The sequence below is a fragment of the Podarcis erhardii genome, assembly GCF_964252035.2.
Source record: "Podarcis erhardii genome assembly, chromosome: 2".
Classification (NCBI taxonomy): domain Eukaryota; kingdom Metazoa; phylum Chordata; class Lepidosauria; order Squamata; family Lacertidae; genus Podarcis; species Podarcis erhardii.
In genome coordinates, this window is record NC_138498.1 from 115,923,861 (window position 1) to 115,947,893 (window position 24,033).

A 24,033-nucleotide genomic window follows, 5' to 3' on the forward strand; every position below is an offset into this window, starting at 1 on the left:
AACTCCCACTAAGTTACACAACCACTCTACTTGACTGCGTTTTCTCCTTGGCCAAAAACAGAGGGAGGATGCTACTTGTGCATCTGTGCCACCCATGGACAGCAGAAGTTTCTCCTTGGTGGGTTTGAAGCCTGGGGGTGGAGAGTGTTGTTCTGGGAGGTGCTTGGCTTTGCTCTCCCTGCCTGCCCCACCTCCAGCCATGAATGTTCCTGGCTATATATGCACCAGGATGGGGGGCCCTGCACCCATTTAAAAATGCTAACTGCTGCGCTCCTCGTTCTCCTCCTGCTGGTTATAGCCTTGTTGACAAAGCGGCATGGGGGGTTCAGCTTTCCGAAGAACTCGGGGAGGCTGCCAGGGCCTCGGGCCTTGCCCTTCGTTGGCAATCTCCTCCACCTGTTCCACCCCGACCTTCCCATCCATTTCCATGACTTGGCTCGGCAATATGGCTCCATCTTCCGCCTTCGCCTTGGCAGCAAAGGTAAACCAGAGCAAAAACTTGTTCACCAAGGCATTGGGTAGCTTAGTCACAACTTTACATTGTCTTGCCATTTTATTGTCTTAGGACTTGGCCACGTTTGTTTGTTCCCTGAGTCTGAGAGGTTTTCCTTTCGTCCCAGGGGAAAAACACCCCCCCACACCGCTGTTTACTGCTGAATCAGAACAAACTTTGGCTGGGTTTTCTGCAAATTGGCATTTGTTCCGATTCAGTGGTAAACAGTGGGTTTGCTCAGGGAAAGTGGTGAGACCTCTCAGACCTCTGCCTATCAATTACAGGACAAAAGGAAGTGTGAATGGTTCTTACTGTAGTTTGGGGTGTGTTTTTTTTGGGGGGGGGGTATTTTTGCCTGCATTTTCACTTTTAGAAGAGGACTCCCCTCCCCGCTTCTATGGTTGCTAATTCTCTCTTTATAAAATTCACCAGCTAAAATGTTTATTTGTATATACAAATGAAGATTTTGCGCATAAAAGGACATTACAGTTGCTTAAAATAGCAGTTTTTAAAATATATGTTTGTACAATCGTTTGTTTGTTAGTATTTCAGTTATTGCCTTGCTTCTGCATTTTAACTTTTTAGAATATCACATTTGTTTGCCCACTTTTACGGTTGTCAATTCTCTCTTTATAAAATTTACTAGCCAAAGTGTTTATTTATATGCACAAATGAAGATCCTGTGCACAAAAGGATATTGCAATGATTCAAAATAGTAATTCTTTTTTTAAAAAAAATGCAATAATTTTTCTGTTAGTATTTGGTTATTTTCTTGCTTCTGCATTTTAACTTTTTAGAGGATCATGTTTCTTTTTCTACTTGTCACTGTTGCCTTTGATATATATATATTAAATAGCCAATACATTTATACATGGTCATAAATGACAAAATTACACACAAAATTACACAGTATTATTATTACAATAATACTAAAGTGTTAATTTTTTAAAAAGAAAAAGTAATAGTAATTAGAACAAACATAAAAACTTGATTGGCATTTGTTAAAATTCAGCAGTGAACAGTGGGTTTTCCTGGGGAAAATGGCAGGACAAAAGGCGGGGGCGGGGGGACACCTCTTAGATGTCTGGAAATCACAGAATGAATGGAAGAAGCATAAGTGTTCTGTGTAACAGGGTCTTTTGAAGTGCATTATTTTGGCTTCTTCATTCTTGTTTTGCATGCCACCTTTTGAATAATACAGAGAAGTGGCTTTTCAATTATTAAATTCTACAAAAATGAGGAACTATCCAATATTAGACTTTATTAATTTCCAAAGCTCTGCTTGAAGTGATACCAGTGTTGCATACTACCCATAAATGTTTACCTCAGGGTCCTTTTTCTGAGCAGAAAAAGCTAGTTATTCCTCCCCCATTTCCCTGATATACACAGCAAGCCCCCATAAACCACTGCTCATCTGTCTGGGTTTCCCCAGCTACTCTGGGTGGCTCCCAACAGAATAATAATAATAATAATAATAATAATAATAATAATAAAGTGATAAAATATCAAAATTTCAAACTTCCCTTTAGTGGTTGGCAGTGCCTGTCCTGGGATTCCGGATAAGGAATCTTCTCAGCTCTGTCTAAAAATGCCAGGGATTGAACTTGGAATCTTCTGCACACAAAAGAGATACTCTAGATCACTCCTCTGGTTCACAGCTTCCTAATTACCCTGAACAGTAATTAAATAAACGAAGCTGCTTAGCCTTGTTGTTGTTGTTTAGTCGTTTAGTCCTGTCCGACTCTTCGTGACCCCATGGACCAGAGCACGCCAGGCACTCCTGTCTTCCACCACCTCCCGCAGTTTGGTCAAACTCATGTTTGTAGCTTTGAGAACACTGTCCAACCATCTCGTCCTCTGTCTTCCCCTTCTCCTTGTGCCCTCCATCTTTCCCAACATCAGGGTCTTTTCCAGGGAGTCTTCTCTTCTCATGAGGTGGCCAAAGTATTGGAGCCTCAGCTTCACGATCTGTCCTTCCAGTGAGCACTCAGGGCTGATTTCCTTCAGAATCCATAGGTTAGATCTTCTTGCAGTCCATGGGACTCTCAAGAGTCTCCTCCAGCACCAGAATTCAAAAGCATCAATTCTCCGTCGATCAGCCTTCTTTATGGTCCGGCTCTCACTTCCATACATCACTGCTGGGAAAACCATAGCTTTAACTATACGGACCTTTGTTGGCAAGGTGATGTCTCTGCTTTTTAAGATGCTGTCTAGGTTTGCCATTGCCTTTCTCCCAAGGAGCAGGCGTCTTTTAATTTCGTGACTGCTGTCACCATCTGCAGTGATCATGGAGCCCAAGAATTAGCCTAGAATTGGCTATATACAAATATACAGTAATTATTTAAAATTCAGTGTCACATAAAAAAGTCAAAAAATACATCCTTTAAAAAAAAAAATGTAAAGAAAACTGAACCATCTAAGGGTGTATAATCAATACCCATGTCTGAGATTCCTAGTTCTCCTTTACGTCTCCAGACCACAAAATAACAAAGACCCTTGAGGCACCATAAAGGACTGAATTATTATAGCATAAATTTTCCTGGATGACTGTCTGCTTCGGCTGGTGAATCTGATGACAGACAGCTGCATCTTACGAAGTGGGTCTGAGTCAACAAAAGGTTATGGTGTCATGGATGTGTAAAGTCCTTTAATGTGTCACAAAACCCTCTTCCTTGTTTTTTTAACCACATGCCCTTCAGAATCCAGCTGCCCCTCTGCAGTTATTTAAGGTGCCTGGGTACGCTTCTCCATTCCATAGCGCGGCTGTTGATTTCAGTGATCCCAAATTGCTCCAATAATTCCCTATTTAGATCTCAGCCTTCCCATGTGCTGGCAAATAAAATCACGGCCACTGTTTAAGCAGGTATAATTCCTGCGCTTGCATGTTTGTTTGGAAATGGGTGCTGTTTTTTAAAACTAAAATAAAATATTAGCCTCATTAGCATAGCGTGAGAGATGCGTCTTCTGACAGGCTAAATGATCTTGGTGGCAAATTAAGTAATAATTCCTTGTTCTGTTTCGCTTTGACCTTTGGTGGAACTGTCCATTCTGCCTCAACAGCGGCTTCCCGCGGTTTCAGGCGAGTTGGGCGAACTTGGGATCCTTTTATCAGCTGAGAAGGCAGGGATTTGATTTTTTGATCTACCACTTGCCTAGCCTAGTTTTTACAATGGCTCTGCCGGTTGGGAATGAGAATCAGGCGCTAGATCTGGGACGGGAAAACTGCTGCTCTCCAAACGTTACAGGACTCCCACTCCCATCACTCCCTGTCCATTGGCTGTTCAGGTGGGGACTGATGGGAAATGGAGTCCAACAAGAATCAGTCTGCGCTAGAGAAAGCGGGAGGGGTCTCCCCGGAGTTAAATCTGATGACGCAATAAAAACATAAGGGCATCCTATGCCCTATCAGCCCAGTGGAACAGGGAGTCAAGTTTACACAGGAGGGGAAAAACCAAAACCAGACTTCTGATAGTTACTGAAACGAATCGCTTGGTTTCTTCATATGTAAAGTTTAAAAGTATTACTAAATGATCTGAAATGGAATTAGGAATGATCTAAAATGTCTGGGGTCCCTTTAAAATGTATATAAAAAATGGAAATTTCTGATAGAGACTGTATATTGATGTATATTCATGGGCAAGTGGGGTCTTGAACCCTGGTCTCCCGGGTCCTTGTCTGCAACTGCCACACCAAGACGAAAGCAGAAACCTTCCCCACACTCCCCTTTTCCCTTCTATGAAGAAACCCTTTCTGGGACCCCACATTTAAATTCTTCCCTGGTCTCCTTGCTGGCCCTAGTAGGACCAACTTGGCCAGTTAGCCCTGGTGATCATTTGATGTCTACTAACTGGGTCCCCCCCAAAAATGACCCCTGAATTTTTGAATTTTATTGATATTGATGCTGCATTTTATGTTGTATTTTATGCTGTTTTATTCTGTTTTTAAGTCACATTTTAATCAATGTTTTATATTTGCTGTTAGCCACCCTGAGCCCGGTTTTTAAACTGGGATGGGAAGGGTGGGGTATAAAATAATTTTTTTAAAAAATATTATTATATAAGCAGCTTTTGAATTTCTTTTTCTTTTTCTTAGACATGGTGGTTCTGAATAGCACAGATCTGATTCGGGAGGCGCTGCTGCGGAAATGGTCTGATTTTGCAGGACGGCCTCATGGATTTGTTGGTAATTGTAACCTGGTTGAATGGGAAGATATACACATAGCCCTGGTTGAAACATAACAACCAGCCATGACTGCTTAAGCAAACACGGATCAATCCTTGGTTCATTAGCCTAGTTTGCTCACTAATCACAGTCAGAAAAGAACTTTGTCTCCTCAGTTGGAGATAATGAGAAACTACAGTTTATTCAAAATTGCAAGCTTGTCTTGTATGGATAAGGGCAGAGGGAGAGATTTGGGCTCATGCTTGCAACAGCAAGCCATAGTTTATTGTTACATCTGAACCTGACCATAGAGTCAAGGAAGGCCTGGACTAGAGCAACACAAAGCCCTCACTTCCTGTTCCCATGTGAAAGCAGAATCGTGACAAACATTGGCAAGGAAATCCCTCTACCGTACCCCCTCATGCACCTTCCTGGAGCCAGTTTTAGGTGCCTAGTAGCGGTGGCAAATCAAAATGGCTGCCTTCACTTGGAAACAGGAAGTGCCAATCAAACTGCGTTTTGACTGGGAAGCTTTGTGTAAACTGTGGGCTTCAGGTTGACCCTAATGGCCTTGTTCTACATAGTGGTTACATTATGTTGATTCTCCCACAATCAAACACTTTTCATAGCAAATACCACTGAGGTAATTTTCTTTCATGCCTACCATGGCAGTGACTCCATTTCTGAATATGTGTTCTTCCTTCTCCCTGAATTGTTTTTTCCCAACAGGCAGAGCAATTCCTCCCCTTTCTCTGGCACTATTTTGCCACCCTCCTTGCGTATTTTTGCCTGGGTGCATGAAAGCATTTTAATATTCAGGAAGTTGTAAAATAGGGAGCTGGGAGAGAGGAGCAGCAGCAGGAGAAGCAGCTCAGGGCCCGATTCCAAATAGGGGTGAAAACAGGATCCATATTCCATTCTGTCTTGTTCTTTGCTGCATGTAGACCTGTTTCCCTTCTGCTGCAGCTTGTCTTCTGCCAAAACCAAAATATGTCATGTATGTTAGTTTCTGTTTCTCACTGAGCAGCTGCTTGGAGTCACAGGACTCTGTTTACATTCCAGAGACCTTCCAGTCTCATGGGAAGGGAGACGGGGTGTGACGTTAGTGGTTTCCTGTTTCCTTTGTTCAGTTGCTCTCTGCTTTCGTAGACAGAGGATGTATATTTCTTTGCTGTCTGCGTAGTAAGAAATAAAGCATAGCATGTAGCCCAAACCTCTCATCTCTTCCCTGTGCTGGGAACTCTGCTGAATAGAATGTGCCTTGGAGCCTCATCAAAGGCTTGAGGTCGTTATACGTCAGGAGGCAATTTGAAGGCTTGACCGAAGGAAGATGAGACTTTATCAGCTTGACCGAGCGGAGATTCCAACAATGTATACAGTTCATCGTTGACATTACATTGTTCCACCCCAATCATTTCAGTGCACAGGCAATGGAAATCAGGAGGGGAAACAAATAAATTCTGTATCATTTGCAGACTGTAAGCAACAACAGCAAATCCTGGCTTAATTGATTTCCCTTCTGGCAGTGGGGCCAATGAACGAACTCCGGTTTCTGTTCCGGTTTCCATCGCAATTTGCTGGTGTGTGATTGCATTCTGCCCCACCCCCCGGGAAAGAGCAGCAGTCCGGAAGCATTCCTTCTCTCCCTCCTACTTCTCGCCCTGCAGCAGACCTTGTTTCGTTGGGAGGAAAGGACCTCTCCTTGGGCAACTATACGCCGACCTGGCGTCTGCAGAGAAAAATGGCCCACATAGCTTTCCAGCGCTGCCTGCGAGGAAACATGGAGCAGATTGTCCAGAGCCAGGCTCGTCAGCTCTGCAAGGTGAGATGCTGCAAACGGCACCGACTGATCAGGATGGGCGGCTTGTGCATCTTGTGAAGCCGTCTCTCCGGGGCCAGGACTTCCGCTTGTGCAACAGAACTTCCCCTCCCCTTTTAAAAAAACAAAAAAATGTGGAACCTCTAGCCTGGGCAATAAAACCCAGAACCATGTCTTTTTACTTTATGTCAGGGGCATAGCTGTCAACCATCCCTTATACGACGGGAAACTCCCTTATCCCAGCGCCGTGTCCCGCTGCTGCCCCTTATTGATGATGTCCCTTAAATTTCCCGGGTTTCTAAGGAAGCAGCTCCTCTCCCTCCCTCCCTGCCGGCCAGGGAGGAGGGAGGCTCCAACTGTGTTGCTTGGCTGCATTGCTCACCCAATAAGGAGTCTAAGAGTGACTGGGGGGGGTGGAGCTTGCATGTCTTGAGCCCGGCCGTGTTGCCTGGGGACTCGCCTTTGCTCAGCGCTTGCCAGCAGAGAAGTGACAGTGGTTTTCCTTGCTGCATCCCCTTTGCCGCGTTGCTGCGCTGTGGGAACCACCGCCTAAGGCTTCGTTTGGCTGCTGGCTGGGCTTTCTGCCTTTGGCTTGGAGGGGCTCATAAGTTAAACATACCTGTGCTCGGAATCGGATGGATGCGTCATTGATGGCCCAGTCACCCTTGCTGAGGAAAAGGTCTGTCTGGAGCGGGGGCACATGGTGGGGGAAAAGGAAAGGAACTGGTTGAGTACAATGGCGGGCGGCGATCTCGTGGGGGGGGCTTTTGGATTTGTTTTGGAGGCACCTTCGATTGACTGTTATGGGGGGAAGGAAAGGAGCTGGTTGACTAAAATCCCTTATTTTGGCCGCTGATCCCTTATTTTCAAATCTGTAAGCTGACAGCTATGGTCAGGGGTAGGGAACCTTTTTCAGACTGAGAGTAGCACTGCGGCTCACATGCCGTTGGTGGGCGGAGCCAGCAGCAAACATGGGCGGAGCAACAGAGACGAACTTTGTATGGTTGGCTGAGCTTCAGCCATCCAAAAGTCAGGGGTTTCTGGGTGCACCTCCAGGCAAGCGAAAAGCATCATCACTCTCTAAGGAGAGGGGAGAGTCCTGAGCAGGGGTCAGCAAACCTTTTCAGCAGGGGGCTGGTCCACTGTCCCTCCGACATTGTGGGGGACTGGACTGTAAGCCACCCCCCACAACTCTCCCCTCCATTCTCCACAGTACCGGATGAGCCCCGGTGGCTGCTTACCTGTGTCTTGCGAGCGGCAGGGGCTGGTGGTGGTGGTGGAGGGACAATGAGCGGCGCATGAAAGGGTCCGGAGAGGGGCTGCTTAAAATGGCGGCCGCTGAAGCGCTGCTGCTGCTGGCACCAACAAAGCCCAATCCCCTTCCTTCTCTAGGCAGGGCGGGGAGAAGCCAGGAGGAGGGAGGGAGGAGGTGCCTGCAGCAACTTCTGGTCAGTTTTACCATTTCTGCATATTCCATTCTTCCTTTACTGGGACTTCTGCTTCTTTCCATTTTGGGGCAAGTAGCATTCTTGCTGCTGTATTAGCATACATAAATAAGTTTCTATACAGTTTAGGTAGTTCTATCCCTATAACTCCCCAGAGAAAAGTTTCTTTTAAAAAAATAAAATAAAATAAAAGTTACTTTGAACATCCTTTTCAATTCATTATATATCATTTCTCTGAAAGCTTTAACCTTACTACAAGACCACCACATATGATAAAAAGAACCTTCTTTCTCTTTACATTTACTTTTTAAAAAAATGATATTTATTAAGATTTCCAAGAAAAAGAAAGTTACATATCCAGAAAAAAGGATAAAAATAAAAAGAATACAAAATACTGAAAATAAAAAATAAAAAATAAAAACAATCTTACAATTCATTTGCTTGTTTCCATGACTTCCTCACACCTCCCTTTTTTGTATTCCAATTCAAATAGTTAATTCAGCAAGTCCTTTCCCTCTTTATTTTATCTTCGTTCTTTATCCTAACATATTATATTATCAGTCCATTTTTGCATATTCCTTTTTAACCTTATTGCTAAAGACCACTTCGTTTCATTCCAACGTCATTTTAACATTCGTTAATTTTACAATGTTTCTACAAGTAGTCCTTAAATTTCTTCCCATAAAATTTCAAAGTTTAAACCATATTTATACATAACTCCTTCAAACCTTTCTACTAAAGCCAATTAATTCCTTTCCAGCATATTCCCTGTTATTTCATTAATATCACACTAATTCCAAAAATAAAAAGAAATTCTTCTCTAATTTTAACCAACGTCCCTTCTTCCTGGTTTCGGGTTATGTCAGTCCTTTCTAACCATTACATCCTGTCCATCAATCTGGTGTTCTAATGTCCGAGGCTCTTAAGTCTCTTCTATGCCCCCTCTGCAGGTTTTCTTGTTCCTGTTTATACTTGCACCCTTCCCTGTCCCTTGTTGGTTTCTTTCGTAGTTTCTTCCCTTTCTCCTTGAGGAGTGGGTTTCCGGGGAATTCCAACCGGTAGTAATCTCCATTTTCTTTCATCAAGCTAGCCCATTCCCCACAGTCCCCCTCCCCCAGGTTAATTTTGTAATCCAAAAAATAGTTATTCCAGAAGTAGTTCCACAGTCCCACCAGAGCTAAGCGCTTCCTTAACTCCAGACACTTCCAGACACGCTCCAAATTCAATCTTCCAGTACTGCGGCTTTTGGTCATGCAGGACTTTAGATTTCTCCATCTGTATCTTTTGAGGTGCAATCGCAGCCTCTTCCATCTTCATCTGCCCTTGGACTTGCCCTGTCAAGCCAGTTTCCTGGGTTAGTTGTTGTAAAATTTCTTTATCATTTTTTCCTGTTAGTTCATATTTACTGGCTACAGCAGTCATAAAGTCCAACTTTTCATTCATCAAGTTCATTTTCTCATGCAACTGCTGCAGCATAGCATTTGTTTTGCCAAGGGCAGATGCCAGAGCTTCCTCCCAACACATTTCTGTTCAAGGTCAAGCAACTGGTCCCACGGTCTAATTCTCACAGCTGTAAAGTCTCCCTGTAAACTGCAGCAACAAACTGACAAGCTCTCTCTAGGGGACACAATTTCAATTTACGTCCATCTTTAAAATGTATCCAACAAAGGGAAATTTACTTTCGATTTTCAAATACTTTGTTTCCTTAAAATACAAAGATGCAGAAAGCAGCATTGAAGTTAATGTTTCTCTTCTTTTTACTATCTGTCAAAATGATCCGCTTTCAATCAATGGACATCTCCAAGAATTTCTGTCCTGACGCCCCGTCCCCAGGTTTGGGACGGTGGAAACTTATATTCCTTTACTCTCTCTCCGCAGGCTTAGACAGTCAAGGTCCCCCCTCCCTTTTTTCCTGCCGTCAAGGGGGTTTTGTTGGTTATAAATGCAGGAAATTTCAACCTTTAAATCAATTTTCCAGGCTATTTTGCTTACAAAGTCTTTGCTTCAGTCTATTTACAAAGCGGAAGGTAGACTTCCTGTTTAGACCTTCCCGCTTTGTGCCTAATTCATGAATTTCATAAATTTCTTAATCGAATCTTCCGTTTTTACTCACGGGTATTTATTTAGAGTCCGATTGTCATCAGGAAAAAGTCAGCGCTCTCCGGCAATGGCTGTGCGGCTTCCCTCCGTGAAAGTAGCAGTCGGTTTGCTGCACCGTGCTGCTCACCCCACTTCGCTCCAGAGCCCCAAAAAGGGGTTTCCCCGCGAGTAGGGGAGGCGCTCTTGGTGCTCTGCCGAACCCCACGTCCCCAGGCTCCTCCGCCTGGGGTTTCTAGCGGGTCCCCACCTTCGCCGCGGTGGGAAGTCCCAGTTTTCACGGAGCCCGTTCCTCCAGTCGGAGGAACTCCGCCATTCGCCGATGGTGCTAACCCAGAAGTCCCTTTCTCTTTACATTTACAACGCTTGTTTGATTTAGATATATCCATTTTTGCCAGTTTACTTTGTGTTAGATACCAACGATATGTCATTTTTGTATAATTTTCTCATAAACCATAACATGCTGTAAATTTTATAACCAAATTCCACAATCGTTCTCATGTTTCCATGTCTATATTATGACCAATATCTATCGCCCAGATGATGCTACATGTTCTAAGGGAAGCCTTTTCCTCTTCTGGTTTTGTCAGGCTTTCCATGGTTATGGGGGCAAACCTGTGGACCTGGCTCAGGATTTCTCCCTGCAAGCCTGTGGGATCATCTGCAGCGTCTTGTTCGGCCCTTTGGTGAGTAGGAACGGAGAAATTTGTCCACTTCAGTCCCCCTCAGTTTCTCCTTTTCCCGTTCTCAAGTTCAGATCTCTGTAAGTGCACATCAGTTTGCAATTTCTCTCTTACGATGTCATGAAAATTCAATGACATTTGAGTGGGCGCCTAATTTACCCATTTTTGCAGTGCATTTCACCCTTATATAAAACATTTTTGTCTGTCATTTTCACTGATTCATGTATTTTATGCACATCTTATGCTAGCATGTGCATTCTTGCACATTACTTGCCCCAAGAACTGCAATGCAAAATCCAGAGAAGTCCCCAGGAGAATTCCTAAGTATTTTAGTGGATGATTCCCTATTACACTCACGTCCCCTTAATTTCCCCTTAATATACACATACAAATTTAAGAAGAGCCTGGACCTTCTTAGTCCTGGTATCCTGTTCTCACTGTGTGCTATTTTCATGGATGTACATGGATGGGTGGGGTGTAAATAATAAATTGTTGTTGTTGTTGTTGTTGTTGTTATCATTGCTTTCCCACTAAACTGCATTTTTGTACACCTCATTTATCTGGAGAAACGCGCCACAAAATTTTGCAAGGGCAGCTGCATTTCAGTTCATGTTTAGGTAACAAAGCAAATTAGGTCACTGCAGCAAAATGTGTACAGTTCCAAATTTGTCCCTATCCCTATTGCTGAGTCATAAGGTGTAGTCAAATCTCGGATCCTGAACACCTCCGTTTTGGAACGTTTCGGTTCCTGAACGTCGAAAACTCGGAAGTAAATGCTCCAATTTTCGAATGCTTTTGGGTAGCCGTGCCTTGGTTGTTGAACATCTTCCCGGAAGCTGAACGATCTTCCGGAACGGATTATGTTCAACAACTGAGGTTTGACTATAATGGCAGGAAATACCACTGTTGTCATTAGACTCCCCTTCTTGTTAAATCACCTTTTCTCATGGCTAGCTGCTCCGACTAGGGATGGAAGGAGTTGTCAGTTCTAGTCCTCTCAATTTCTCATTCCCCCCCTAATTTTAAATTCAGTTTTCTACATTTTGCAGCAATTTTCATTTCATTTTTTCTTTTTTTAAAAACCCCACGAAATTCAGGTAGCATTTTAGTGCAAATGTCACTTTCTTCTTCTTCGGCGATCCCTTGTAGCTGAGTAAGATTGTCTTCCATAAACACGGTTTTAACAATGAGTCCGTAAGTGACTGTGGAGGCCAATTCTGGACCCACACATCCTTCCACAGTGGGGACATTGGTTTCCGGGCGGGAGTTGATCACGGTGTGGATTTGCCAAGCGTGCCTTCCTCTTAGCACGTTTCTCCCTTGCGTCCTGAGTTCGAGTGTCTTCAAAGCCCAAGACACCTTTGGTAAAGGCTGTTCTCCAACTGGAGCGCTCGCAGGTCAGTGTTTCCCACTTGTCAGTGTTTGTACTATAAAGGGATTTAAACCACAGAGCCTAGGGCTTGCCGATCAGAAGGTCAGCAGTTTGAATCCCTGCCCTGCGACAGGGTGAGTTCCCGTTGCTCAGTCCCTGCTCCTGCCCACCTAGCAGTTCGCTAGGCCACAGTAACTCCCCCCTCTCTCCTTTCTTGGAGGTTTCTTTTTTATAATTTTATATTATTATTAAACATTTCAACAACAATTTATCAAAAACATATCAACCTCATTTCCGCCCCATAAATTTCCCACCCCCATCCCTGAAAAGAACCCACCCTCCCACCCCCTCCTGGATTTCCCTCAGCTCCTCTCTCTGGTTTTTGATCACATGTTACTCTCTGCATATTCTAAAATTGTAATGATCCTTAATTTATCTGTCTATACATGGGTGGCACTGTGGGTTAAACCACAGAGCCTAGGACTTGCTGATCAGAAGGTTGGCGGTTCAAATCCCCGTGACGGGGTGAGTTCCCGTTGCTCGGTCCCTTCTCCTGCTAACCTAGCAGTTCGAAAGCACAAAGTGCAAGTAGATAAATAGGTACCACTCCGGCGGGAAGGTAAATGGCGTTTCCATGCACTGCTCTGGTTCGCCAGAAGCGGTTTAGTCATGCTGGCCACATGACCCTGAAGCTGTATGCCGGCTCCCTCGGCCAACAAAGCTAGATGAGTGCCACAACCCCAGAGTCGTTCGTGACTGGACCTAATGGTCAGGGGCCCCTTTACCTTTTATACTACATTTTTTTAGATTTGCCTTTAAACCTATTTATCTTTTCATACACAGTTTTTACTAATGTATGTACACAGTTTTACACTAGCAGTTTCCTCTAATTTGATGCTAGCAACTTTTGCACACTCCCCCCCCCACCCATATTTGTATTTCTGCCAATCTTGTGTTGTCGGAGAACAGCCTCACAAAATTCGGGCAGGTGCGTACAGCAGTGCCCCGCAAGACGAACGCCTCGCAAGACGGAAAACCCGCTAGACGAAAGGGTTTTCCGTTTTGGAGGCGCTTCGCAAAACGAATTTCCCTATGGGCTTGCTTCGCAAGACGAAATGTCTTGCGAGTTCCTGTGGGTTCCCCCCCCTTTCCCCCCTTTTCCTAAGCCGCTAAGCCGCTTATCAGCTGATCCGCTAAAAGCCGCTAAACCGCTAATAGCACTAATCCGCTAAGCTGTCAATGGGCTTGCTTCGCAAGACGAAAAAACCGCTATACAAAGAGCCTCACGGAACGGATTAATTTCGTCTTGCGAGGCACCACTGTACTTTGAAAGAAGGCTGTGTTTTGGGTCACATATTGCTTCAGAAAGTGTGAGTTTGACAGATTTTCCGGAAATGAATTGACTCTCCCAGCATCCCTCCTGCCATTTGTCTTCGTCTCCAGCCTGACTCTGCACTTTCCTCCACTTCAGGACAATTTCACCATTGAGAAACTGCATGACTGCATCTACAAGATAATGGAAAAGTGGGGTGCAATCTCTGTCCAGGTGGTGGATGCCTTGCCCTTCCTCAAGGTACAGGGGCAGCAATGAGCTGGCTAACTAGGGGGGAAACACCACCGCCACTTAAACTTGCCTCAATTTCACTTTCTTAAAGAGCATCTCCACCCCATCATTCTGCCCGAATACTAAGGTCCAGCTCTGAGGGCTTTCTGGTGGTTCCTTCACTGCAAGAAGTGAGGTTACAGGGAACCAGGCAGAGGGCCTTCTCGGTAGTGGCGCCCGCCCTGTGGAACGTTGATATGTACTGAGTTGAATAGGATTCAGAATGCAGCAGTCTGGTTGGTCCTAGAACAATAGGGTCCAGAATGCAGCTGTCTGACTAGTCCACAGGAGCCACCCAATCCAGCTCCAGTTGGAAGTGAATCCGCAACCTGATTGGCCCACAGGTGAATCCCGGAATTAGCCAATCACGTGGGGCCCGTTGTGCAAATAATGTATATAAAGCAGACATTCTGGGGAAACTTCCATTCCTCCTCACCACTATGAGCTGAATAAAGAGCATGAAATCCCTTCTCAACTCCGAGTATATTTCAAACGCCCTCCCATCAGGTATCAAGGAAATAGACAACTATCCGACTTTTAGAAGACATCTGAAGGCAGCCCTGTTTAGGGGAGTGTTTGATGTTTTATTGTGTTTTTAATATTCTGTTGGGAGCTGTCCAGAGTGGCTGGGAAAACCAAGCCAGATGGGTGGGGTATAAACAAACATCATCATTATTATTATTATTATTATTATTATTATTATTATTATTATTAAAGCAAGTTTATTGACTGGTTCTAGCCAAAGCAGTTTGCTGCACAGCTCAAGCAAGCAGGCTGCTTTGGACTTTGCTATGCTGAGATAGTCTGGTTCTCTGCAAAAGTGGGAGAAATAATCGGGTGGGTCTCTGGGTCATTTGTGCTGAAAATCAGCTACCTTCTGCTCCCCTGACACCCTAGGTCTTCCCCAATGCCAATTTGCGCCACCTGCTCTCCTGCATCAAAAGCCGGGATGCCTTGGTCCAGCACGTGATGAAGAAACACCAGGTGAGGATATGGATGGTGAGCAGGTTGGGATCTTCTTGTGGGGATCTGCAGCAGGAGACCGGGACACTCATTGGCCCTTGATGCAGCAATGTGGAGATGCAGCACTTCAAGGTACTATGGAAGATGACATCATGCGTTTGTTGGGTAGAAATCCAACTGGTGCAGTGGTGCTCAAGGAAGGCCTTTTTAAAAAATAAAATAAAATTCAAAGATCTTCATTGAAACTTAACATATATACATAATAACCAAAATTCCCAATGATTCCCTCACATGAAATATAATATCTACATTACAACAGTTGCATAATTATACACTTAATTATAAAACCCATCACCCACCCCTCCATAGCAATTCGACTTCTGTATATTTCTTTCTACATTTTTCTCCTTGCATTCTATAATAAATTATTTTTGTTAAATTCTGATTGCCCCCCCTTTGTTTGTTTTGTTATTGCTTACATTTTTTATCCTAAGCCTATTAACATGTCATTTTTAGAACAATATTTTGACATATAATCTTCGAAATACTTCCACTCCATTCTTAACTTTTGATTTGATTGATATCTTATAATTGAAGTTAATTTTGCCAATTCTATATACTCATTTAATTTACAAATCCACTCTTCCTTTGTTGGTATGTCCTGAGATTTCCATTTAGTAGCAATCACTCCCCTGGCAGCTGTTGTCGCATATAAAAAGATTGTTTTTTTCGTATGTGGTATGTCTTTGCCCACCAACTCTAACAGATAAGCTTCAGGATTTTTTTTATTTTTATTTTTTATTTTTTTTAGCATTTTCTTAAGTTCCTCATGTATTATTCCCTAAAACTTCTTTATTTCTCAAGGAAGCCCTCTTGATCCAGTGGATGCTTCTGCTAATGGAAGGGGAGTGGCAAGTTAGGGGTTTGTTTTGCCAGTTTCCCTCTCCCACCTGCAGCCCCCTGAAAATTAACTCCAGAGAGCCGAGGGACCCTCCAAAACAGGGTGGACAATGGTGCAGAGGACTATTTGTTCATTTATTTGTTTATTACTTTTATATACTACCTTTATCTTCCTTTTTTTTTTTTTTTTTTGCTATTTCAACAGCTGATTTATTTGAAGACTTTCTATAAACATATAAATGCTAACGTGTTCTGTTGATTTAAGCATTTGCTTTTTTTAAATAGATTTTTATTAAGATTTTAAATATTACAAAGAGAGAAATAGAAAAATAGAAAAATAGAAAAATTTCAATTTAAACAAAAAACAACAACAAAAAAGCAAAACAATACATAAAAACAAACATCATCACAGAAAACAAAAGACAAAAAGAAAAAAAACGGAAAACACACACAAATCAAACCTTTACATAACTTTCTTTCCTTTGCTTATTTCCTTGACCTCCTCACACCTCCCTTTTTTGTATTCTAGTTCAGTTAGATATTTCAGCAAATCCTTTCCAGCTTTGTTTTTATCCTAATAATTTATCTTAATATACTGTAATTTTACATTCTCTTCTTTCACCAATTAACAATCCATTTTTACTTAGTCCTTTATAATATTTCTGCTAAAACCACATAACTTCATTCCAGCATCCTTCTAACATTCCTTAATTTTACAATGTTTCTGTAGATAAACTTTAAATTTCTTCCAATCTTCTTCCACCAACTCTTCACCTTGGTCTTGGATTCTGCCAGTCATTTCCGCCAGTTCCATATAGTCCATCACCTTCATCTGCCATTCTTCCCGGGTGGGTAGATCTTGTGTCTTCCAATACTTTGCAATAAGTATTCTTGCTGCTGTTGTGGCATACATAAAGAAAGTTCTGTCCTTCTTTAACACCAATTGGCCGACCATGCCCAGGAGAAATGCCTCTGGTTTCTTCTGGAAGGTATATTTAAATACCTTTTTCATTTCATTATAGATCATCTCCCAGAAAGTCTTAATCCTTGGGCATGTCCACCAAAGGTGAAAGAATGTACCTTCAGTCTCTTTACATTTCCAACATATATTATCGGGCAAATGATAAATTTTTGCAAGCTTGACTAGTGTCATGTACCACCTTATACTACCTTTATCTTCCAAGGAGTTCAAGGTGGGCCACATGGTTCCCCAGTTCCCACCACAACACTGTGAGGTAGCCTAGGCTAGGAGGTCGAGACAGGCCCAAGGTCACCCAATGAGCTTCATGTCTGAGTGGGGAAGGGTGAATTGTCAAGATCCGTCCATTAGTAAAGGACTGGGGGGTGGGGACTTGTGGCCTTCCAGAGCTACATTTGATTCCCATCACATCAACTGATACCTGGCCTGACTGGGACCGATTGGAGTTGAAGTCCAACGTTACATGAAAAAGGCCACAAACTGTCCATTCCTGTGTCAGTGAATGCCTCTGTTGAATGAGAAGGTTTGAAATTCCTCCAGAATGTTCATAGCGAGGGAAACAAATACAAGCAGGCCATTCCACAGATGGGGAGCCACCACCGAGAAGGCCCTGCCACATGAACAGATAAAACGGTAGGGCGATTTCAGTGATGGGGCGTGGGGTGGGCTTTTCATGACAGCTGGAGGTGAAGGTTAGATTCAGTCAGGGCTCTTAGATTCCCTTGGGGAGGAGTGGGTGATGTTTTGGTTAAGCAGAAACTGAAGAGGTCATAGCATTGGGGTCTCTTTTGATTTTGGGAGAGCTGAAGAATATTAGAAGAGGCCTGGTGGAACAGGCCAGTGGCCCACCTAGTCCAGCACCCCGTTCTCATGGTGGCCTGAGGAAAACTGGCAAGCAGGACTGAAGCACAACAACACTCTCCCCTTGTGGTTTCCAGCAACTGATATTTGGAAGCATTTATGCCTTGAAGTTCTCCCTTGCTTGGGCACTAAGCCACTTCTGCGCTCTCTCTCTCTCTCTCTCTCTCTCTCTCTCTCAGGAGCCCCACAGCACCTCAGGACAGGACATGGTGGACCACATGCTGCAATTCCAGCATGACCATGAGGCCAGTGAGTGCAAGGGGACGGGCCTTGTGCCGGAACATGTCCACATGGCCATTGTTGACATGCTCATCGGAGGCACTGAGACCACAGCAACCTTACTCAGCTGGGCTGTGGCCTTTCTGGTGCATCGCCCACAGGTAGGATGCAGCGGTGTGTGTGTGTCTGTGTGTCTGTGTGTGTGTGTGTGTGTGTGTGTGGCATCCCAGGCTTGGTGGTTTGCTAGGCCGAAGTAGCTACCCCCTCTCTCCTTTCTTGGAGGTTTCTTTTTTTATAATTTTATATTATTATTAAACATTTCAACACAACAATTTATCAAAAACATATCAACCTCATCCCCCCCCCATAAATTTCCCACCCCCATCCCTGAAAAGAACCCACCCTCTCGGACTCCCCTCAGCTCCTCTCTCTGGTTTTTGATCACATGTTACTCTCTGCATATTCTAAAATTGTAATGACCCTTAATTTATCTGTCTATATGTTACCAATAGGGATGGGGTGGCGCTGTGGGTTAAACCACAGAGACTAGGGCTTGCTGATCAGAAAGTCAGCGGTTCGAATCCCCGTGACGGGGTGAGCTCCCGTTGCTCAGTCCCTGCTCCTGCCAACCTAGCAGTTTGAAAGCACATCAAAGTGCAAGTAGATAAATAGGTACCACTCCGGCAGGAAGGTAAACGGCGTTTCCGTGCGCTGCTCTGGTTCGCCAGAAGTGGCTTAGTCATGCTGGCCACATGTCTGTGGACAAATGCCGGCTCCCTCGGTCAATAAAGCAAGATGAGCTCCGCAACCACAGAGTCGGTCACAACTGGACCTAATGGCTGGGGTCCCTTTACCTTTACCTTTTATGTTACCAATAATAAATTTGTGTCTGTCTATTCAAAACTTGCCAAGGAGATCACTTCATTTTGTTGTTTCTTTAAGCACCGTATTTTTTGCACCATAACACTCACTTTTTCCCTCCTAGAAAGTAAGGGGAAATGTCTGTGTGTGGCGGGGGGGGGGGGGATCTGCTGCAGTCATGAGCAGAGGATCCATGGTTCCCCTTCCTTCCCTCCTCTGTGGCTCGCTTTGAAACAGCAAAGCGGGAGAAGAGCCGCTGAGTGGGGAGGAGAGAGGGACAGAGAGCCTACTTGCTTTAAAGGAGCAAAGCGGGAGAGGAGAGGAGCCTTCTCCTCTTATACCCCTCTTCTGCATTATTAGCAGCATCCTTCTCCACACACCCCACGCGTGTTCCTTTCCCTTGAGTTCTTTTGCTTCCCTCCCCACTTAAAACATGGTTACAAAGCACGGATCCACATGGATCCTCAGGATTTTTGCACTGGGTCACCCCAAATTCACCATCAGATCACATAGCATGCCCATGGCTACATCTTGCACCAAAAAAATCGCGCACCCACTGTTGCCTGGGTGATGCAAAAACGTGGTTACAAAGCATGGATCCCCATGGATCCTCAGGATTTTTGCACTGGGCTACCCCAAACTCACTGCCAGATCACATGTCTGTGGCCAAGGCATGAACCACAAAAATCATACATCCACTGTTTCGTTTAGAATATTTTTTATGTCTTGTTTTCCTCCTCTAAAAACTACATGCGTGTTATGGTTGGGTGCGTGTTATAGAGCGAAAAATACGGTACTTTGTAAAAGGTTCCCATTCTTCTTTAAAATCACAGTCGTCCTTGTTGTGTAATTTATGCCAGTTCCACATAGTCCATCAATTTCCCTTGCCACTGCTCTTTTGTCGGGATTTCTTCATTCTTTCTTGGGGGTTTCTGAGCAGAGATTGGATGGACATCTATCATGGGAGTTAGGCTAGATGACGCTTGGGGTCTCTTCCAACTCTACAATGCTGTTATTCAGCCTGTGTTTGTGCAGGGTGGGGTAGGGAGGCTTTCTGTGCCTAAGAGTTGCTTCCCCTCGTGTCAGCCTGGGTCAATAGCAAACTACAGCGATCCTAAATCTGCCAGAATGTTTTCTCTGCACCCCGATTTGTTCTTATCTCTGCCACTCCAGATCCAGGAGCGAATCCACGAAGAGCTCATGGCCGTGGTGGGAACAAGCCGTGACCCCACCTATAGTGACCGGGAACATCTGCCCTTCTTGAACGCCACCATCTTGGAGACCTTGCGCTTGCGCCCCTCGGCAGTCCTTGCTTTGCCCCACATGACCATCCGGGATACAAGGTACCCAGTGTCTGCAAGGCCTATCCTAACATGTGTAGAAGGGAACCACAGGGGCTGCGCCGCTGGACCACCTCCGACAGTGCGCTCCCTGGATAGCCACACATTGGTGTTGATACCTGTAGGTTCTCATGTGCGAACATCCACTGGGCTGATAGATATCCATGCCAATGCAGTGGACCTCTGAGCTGGTGCCATACAGAGGGTGTCAAGAAGGGGTTAACAGCGCAGCTCTTGCTCCCACTTTTATGCTGCTGCTGTTAATTTGATTAGTGAATTGCTTCCTATGAGCATAAGATGTGGATGTTTAAAAATGTGTTCCCAAACAGATGGAGATACGTGGAGAACTGAGTTGGAGATAATGGGAAGCCAAATGTTATGGCTTGGTCTCTCCCACAAACGCAAGACAACTCTGCCTGTTAATTATTTCAGATTTATTGCTAAAACAACAAACTAGGACAGAACTCCTCTACTCATCGTCCTCCCCAGAAGATGGAGTTGCCCGGACTGAGCTCCTCCCCCCTTCCCCAGCTTCGAAAACCAAGGTGAGGCTTCTGATTGGCTGCAGGAGCTTCCTGCACTCAATCAGAAGCTGTGTCAGATGCTCGGCTTCCAAAAAACGTTTGCAAACCAGAACACTCACTTCCGGGTTTGCAGCATTTGGGAGCCAATTTGTTTGGGAGCCAAGCTGTTCAACTACCAAGGTACCACTGTATATATATAAAACACCTGCAGTGGAGCATCAGTGCTCCATCTAATCCAGCTTCCTACAACGGCCAAAAGGACACCCTTGAGGAGCTCAGAAGCATGGTATAAAGGAAAAGATCTTTCCCTGCTGTTCCTTAGCAGCAATAAATTGGATTGGGAAGCATAGGGAACTCATAGATCCCATGCACCCCGACAGGAAATGATGCTTGGTCAGTGCCACTCGGGATGTTGGGGAGAGCCAGCAGTGTAGTTTTCCCATGGCTCCTTTCTTAGGCCTGTTAAGGCCGATGCTTACAAGGCTTTTCCTGTTTCTAGTGAGGCCTTGCTACCATTGACACCAATGCGGGAGGGAGGTTTTGAACCAAGACCTCATGTAAGAGATAAGAGAAGGGAGAAGTGGGGTGGATTTCAGAGGCGTTTGTGCTATGCACTGTACCAGGAATATTGAATTCTTATGGGGGTCACATTCCCGTGTTTGTCACAGCCTGAGGCAAAACGGGCTGAAGCTATGAATATATCTTTGTTTACTTATTTGCAGTACTTTCTAGGCACATTGTCACATCCCCCTCCATCCTCCATCCTCCATCTAGGGAAGCACGACCAGCGTTTGAGGACATATGCCACGCATGCAAAAACATCTTTCAGAGCAGGGCAGGTAAAAGGTTGAGGTGGGTGGCTGAAAGGGAACTGCACTCCCCAGGAGACTTCCGGGGACCGGACAAGAGATACATTTGCCCCCAGGCCTCAGGTTCACCCAGTGGCGTAGCGTGGGTTATCAGCACCCGGGGCAAGGCAAGTAATTTGCGCCCCCTAACCCGTGGATTTCCCTAACCCCCAGATGTTGCGCCTGGTGCGGCCGGGCCCCCCCCTGCACCCCCCACGCTACGCCACTGGGTTCACCACCCAACCATCCCTGCTCTGTGTGCTCCCCGGCTGTGTGCTCAGGACAGGAGTCTTTGTGTTTGCAATAGATGCCAAGGCTGTCTCTGAGAAGGAGGTTCAGTGGTCAGGGCAGAGAGGAGAGGAAGCTGAGACCCTGTTGCCTGTGAGATGGTAGATGTTAACTCATTTTTTTGTCTTCTCTCCACTCCAAGCTTGTCTGGTTTTTCCATTCCCAAGGGGACAACAGTCATCACTAATCTCTATGGGGCCCATCATGATGAGAGCAAGTGGCACCGCCCCCTGGAGTTCAGACCAGGTATTGCACTGTGTGTGTGTGTGTGTGTGTGTGAGAGAGAGAGAGAGAGAGAGAGAGAGAGAGAGAGAGAGAGAGATCTGTGTGTCACAATGAAAAAGCAAGGGCTCCCCTGCACTTTCACCAGACACATATTTTGATTGAACTGCATACTAATTAATTGCTAGGAGTGAGCATTGGTATAAGGCAGCTTCCTATGTTCCCAATAAATTTAATTAAAGGTAAAGGGACTCCTGACCATTAGGTCCAGTCGTGACCAACTCTGGGGTTGTGGCGCTCATCTCGCTTTACTGGCCGAGGGAGCCGGCGTACAGCTTCCGGGTCATGTGGCCAGCATGACTAAGCTGCTTCTGGCAAGCCAGAGCAGCGCAAGGAAACACCGTTTACCTTCCCGCTGGAGCGGTACCTATTTATCTACTTGCACTTTGACGTGCTTTCGAACTGCTAGGTGGGCAGGAGCAGGGACTGAGCAACAGGAGCTCCCCCCGTCACGGGGATTCGAACCACCGACCTTCTGATCGGCAAGTCCTAGGCTCTGTGATTTAACCCACAGCACCACCCGCGTCCCTTTAATTACTTTGGCTTTAAATAGATATAATTCAGGAGAGCGTGAACCGGAATGAGTTGAGGGGAATGGAGCATAAATGAATGGGAAACAAATGGTATTTGGGCAGGGTGCAGATCAATGGAAGAAGTTACAGTGGTGCTCCGCAAGATGAATGCCTCGCAAGACGAAAAACCTGCTAGACGAAAGGGTTTTCCGTTTTTCGATGCGCTTCGCAAGACGAATTTCCCTATGGGCTTGCTTCGCAAGACGAAAACGTCTTGCGAGTCTTGTGATTTTTTTCCCTCCCCCCCCTTTTTCTAAGCCGCTAAGCCGCTAAGCCTTTAATAGCCGCTAAGCCGCTAATAGCGCTAATCCGCTAAGCCGCTAATAGCGCTAATCCGCTAATCCGCTAATAGGGTTGCTTCGCAAGACAAAAAAACTGCTAGACGAAGAGACTCACGGAACGGATTATTTTCGTCTTGCGAGGCACCACTGTATCTGGGGTGATCTGGGCGAAAACATGTTGCCTTGACATTTAAATCAGCATATGTAAATTCCATGCAAATAGTTCCCTGGGTAGCTGTGAATCTTTTGCTTCGGTGGGTGGGCAACTCTCTTCCTGACACAAGCTTTCTCTTTTTGCCTAGAGAGGTTCCTGGAGGAGGACCCCTCGGGGGAGGCCCAGAGGCAACTCATCCCATTCGGTTGTGGGGCACGGGTCTGCCTGGGGGAGACCCTGGGGCGCATGGAGGCTTTCCACGTCCTTGCACACACCCTGCGGGATTTCCAGATATTGCCCCCATCGCCTGGACACCTCCCCGACCTCAGGGGGTCCTATCGGTTTATTGTGCATTGCAAGCCCTTCAGGGTGAGGCTGGTTCCCTGGGCAGCGGCGTCTGATCTTGCAAAATGAGGCCCCCGCTGGCAGTCGGGACGACACTCAGGGTCCCTTCCGACTCTGCAATTCTATGATGCTGTTATCTTGGGACAGTCACCGACTCTCAACTGAGTCGTTGTGAGGATGATATAGAAGGGGGGGACGGGAGAACTATTTTATGCCACTTTGAGCTCCTTGGGAGATATACTCTAGCTACTTGTAGATAGATGTAATAAACGTTAATCAGTTTAACCTTAGTGTACATTAGACTGGCTTTTTGTGGTTTTTATAAAAGATTTTCTTTTGCTACAAAACAAATGGGGAAAAGTACATATTTTGTCTTCACAAAATCTTTTTCACAGTTTTTTTAGAGTCTTTTTAGAGTCTTTTAGAGTATTTTTCACAGTTCAGTTACATGTAGGGAGAGACACTTGAGTCATGGGCATCTCGCGACTAGGGGAAAAGAGAGGGGAGGGAGAGTGTGGTACTTTAGTTCTGTTTCAGTGTGTTAGTGTAGGGCTTTGTGTCAGCATCACGTGATAGATCCTGTGTATCACACAATAAATATTGCTGCAAACATTTCTGAGATCATGGTCTTTCTAATGAGTGGCTTTCTAATGAGGTTTGTTAATTGTGCTACTTTAAATGTTGTGAGGATCCTATGGCCTTTTAAAAAAAATTTTTGGGGTGGGGGCTATTGGGTTGTTCTTTTAATTTTGATTATGTATCTTGTGGTTTTATATTTTGGTTTTATTCTGTGAACCGCCCTGAGACCTCTGGGTATAGGGCGGTATATACTGTAAATTCAATAAATAATTATAATTATGCACGTACACACACACATACACTATCCTAAACTTTTAGATCACCCAGGTAATTGGGTCTTATGTTTTAAAACAGGGGTGAAGAC

General features: G+C 45.0%; 1 protein-coding gene across 1 annotated transcript; it reads left to right on the forward strand.

The window, feature by feature from the left end:
• Positions 1 to 204: 204 nt before the first annotated feature.
• CYP21A2 (cytochrome P450 family 21 subfamily A member 2) lies at positions 205 to 23,702 on the forward strand. Its single transcript, XM_081853345.1, has 10 exons — positions 205 to 481; positions 4,586 to 4,675; positions 6,322 to 6,476; positions 10,606 to 10,701; positions 13,542 to 13,643; positions 14,571 to 14,657; positions 17,556 to 17,756; positions 19,630 to 19,799; positions 21,599 to 21,702; positions 22,894 to 23,702. Exons 1-10 carry the CDS (start codon positions 220 to 222, stop codon positions 23,157 to 23,159), a joined length of 1,533 nt encoding a protein of 510 aa, XP_081709471.1. The 5' UTR covers positions 205 to 219; the 3' UTR covers positions 23,160 to 23,702.
• Positions 23,703 to 24,033: the final 331 nt, after the last annotated feature.

Coding starts and splice junctions, on each gene's coding strand:
- CYP21A2 (XM_081853345.1), top strand. CDS start 220: ATGCACCAGGATGGGGGGCCCTGCACCCATTTAAAAATGCTAACTGCT. Junction 482..4,585: donor CCTTCGCCTTGGCAGCAAAG/GTAAACCAGAGC, acceptor TCTTTTTCTTAG/ACATGGTGGTTCTGAATAGC. Junction 6,477..10,605: donor AGGCTCGTCAGCTCTGCAAG/GTGAGATGCTGC, acceptor TGGTTTTGTCAG/GCTTTCCATGGTTATGGGGG.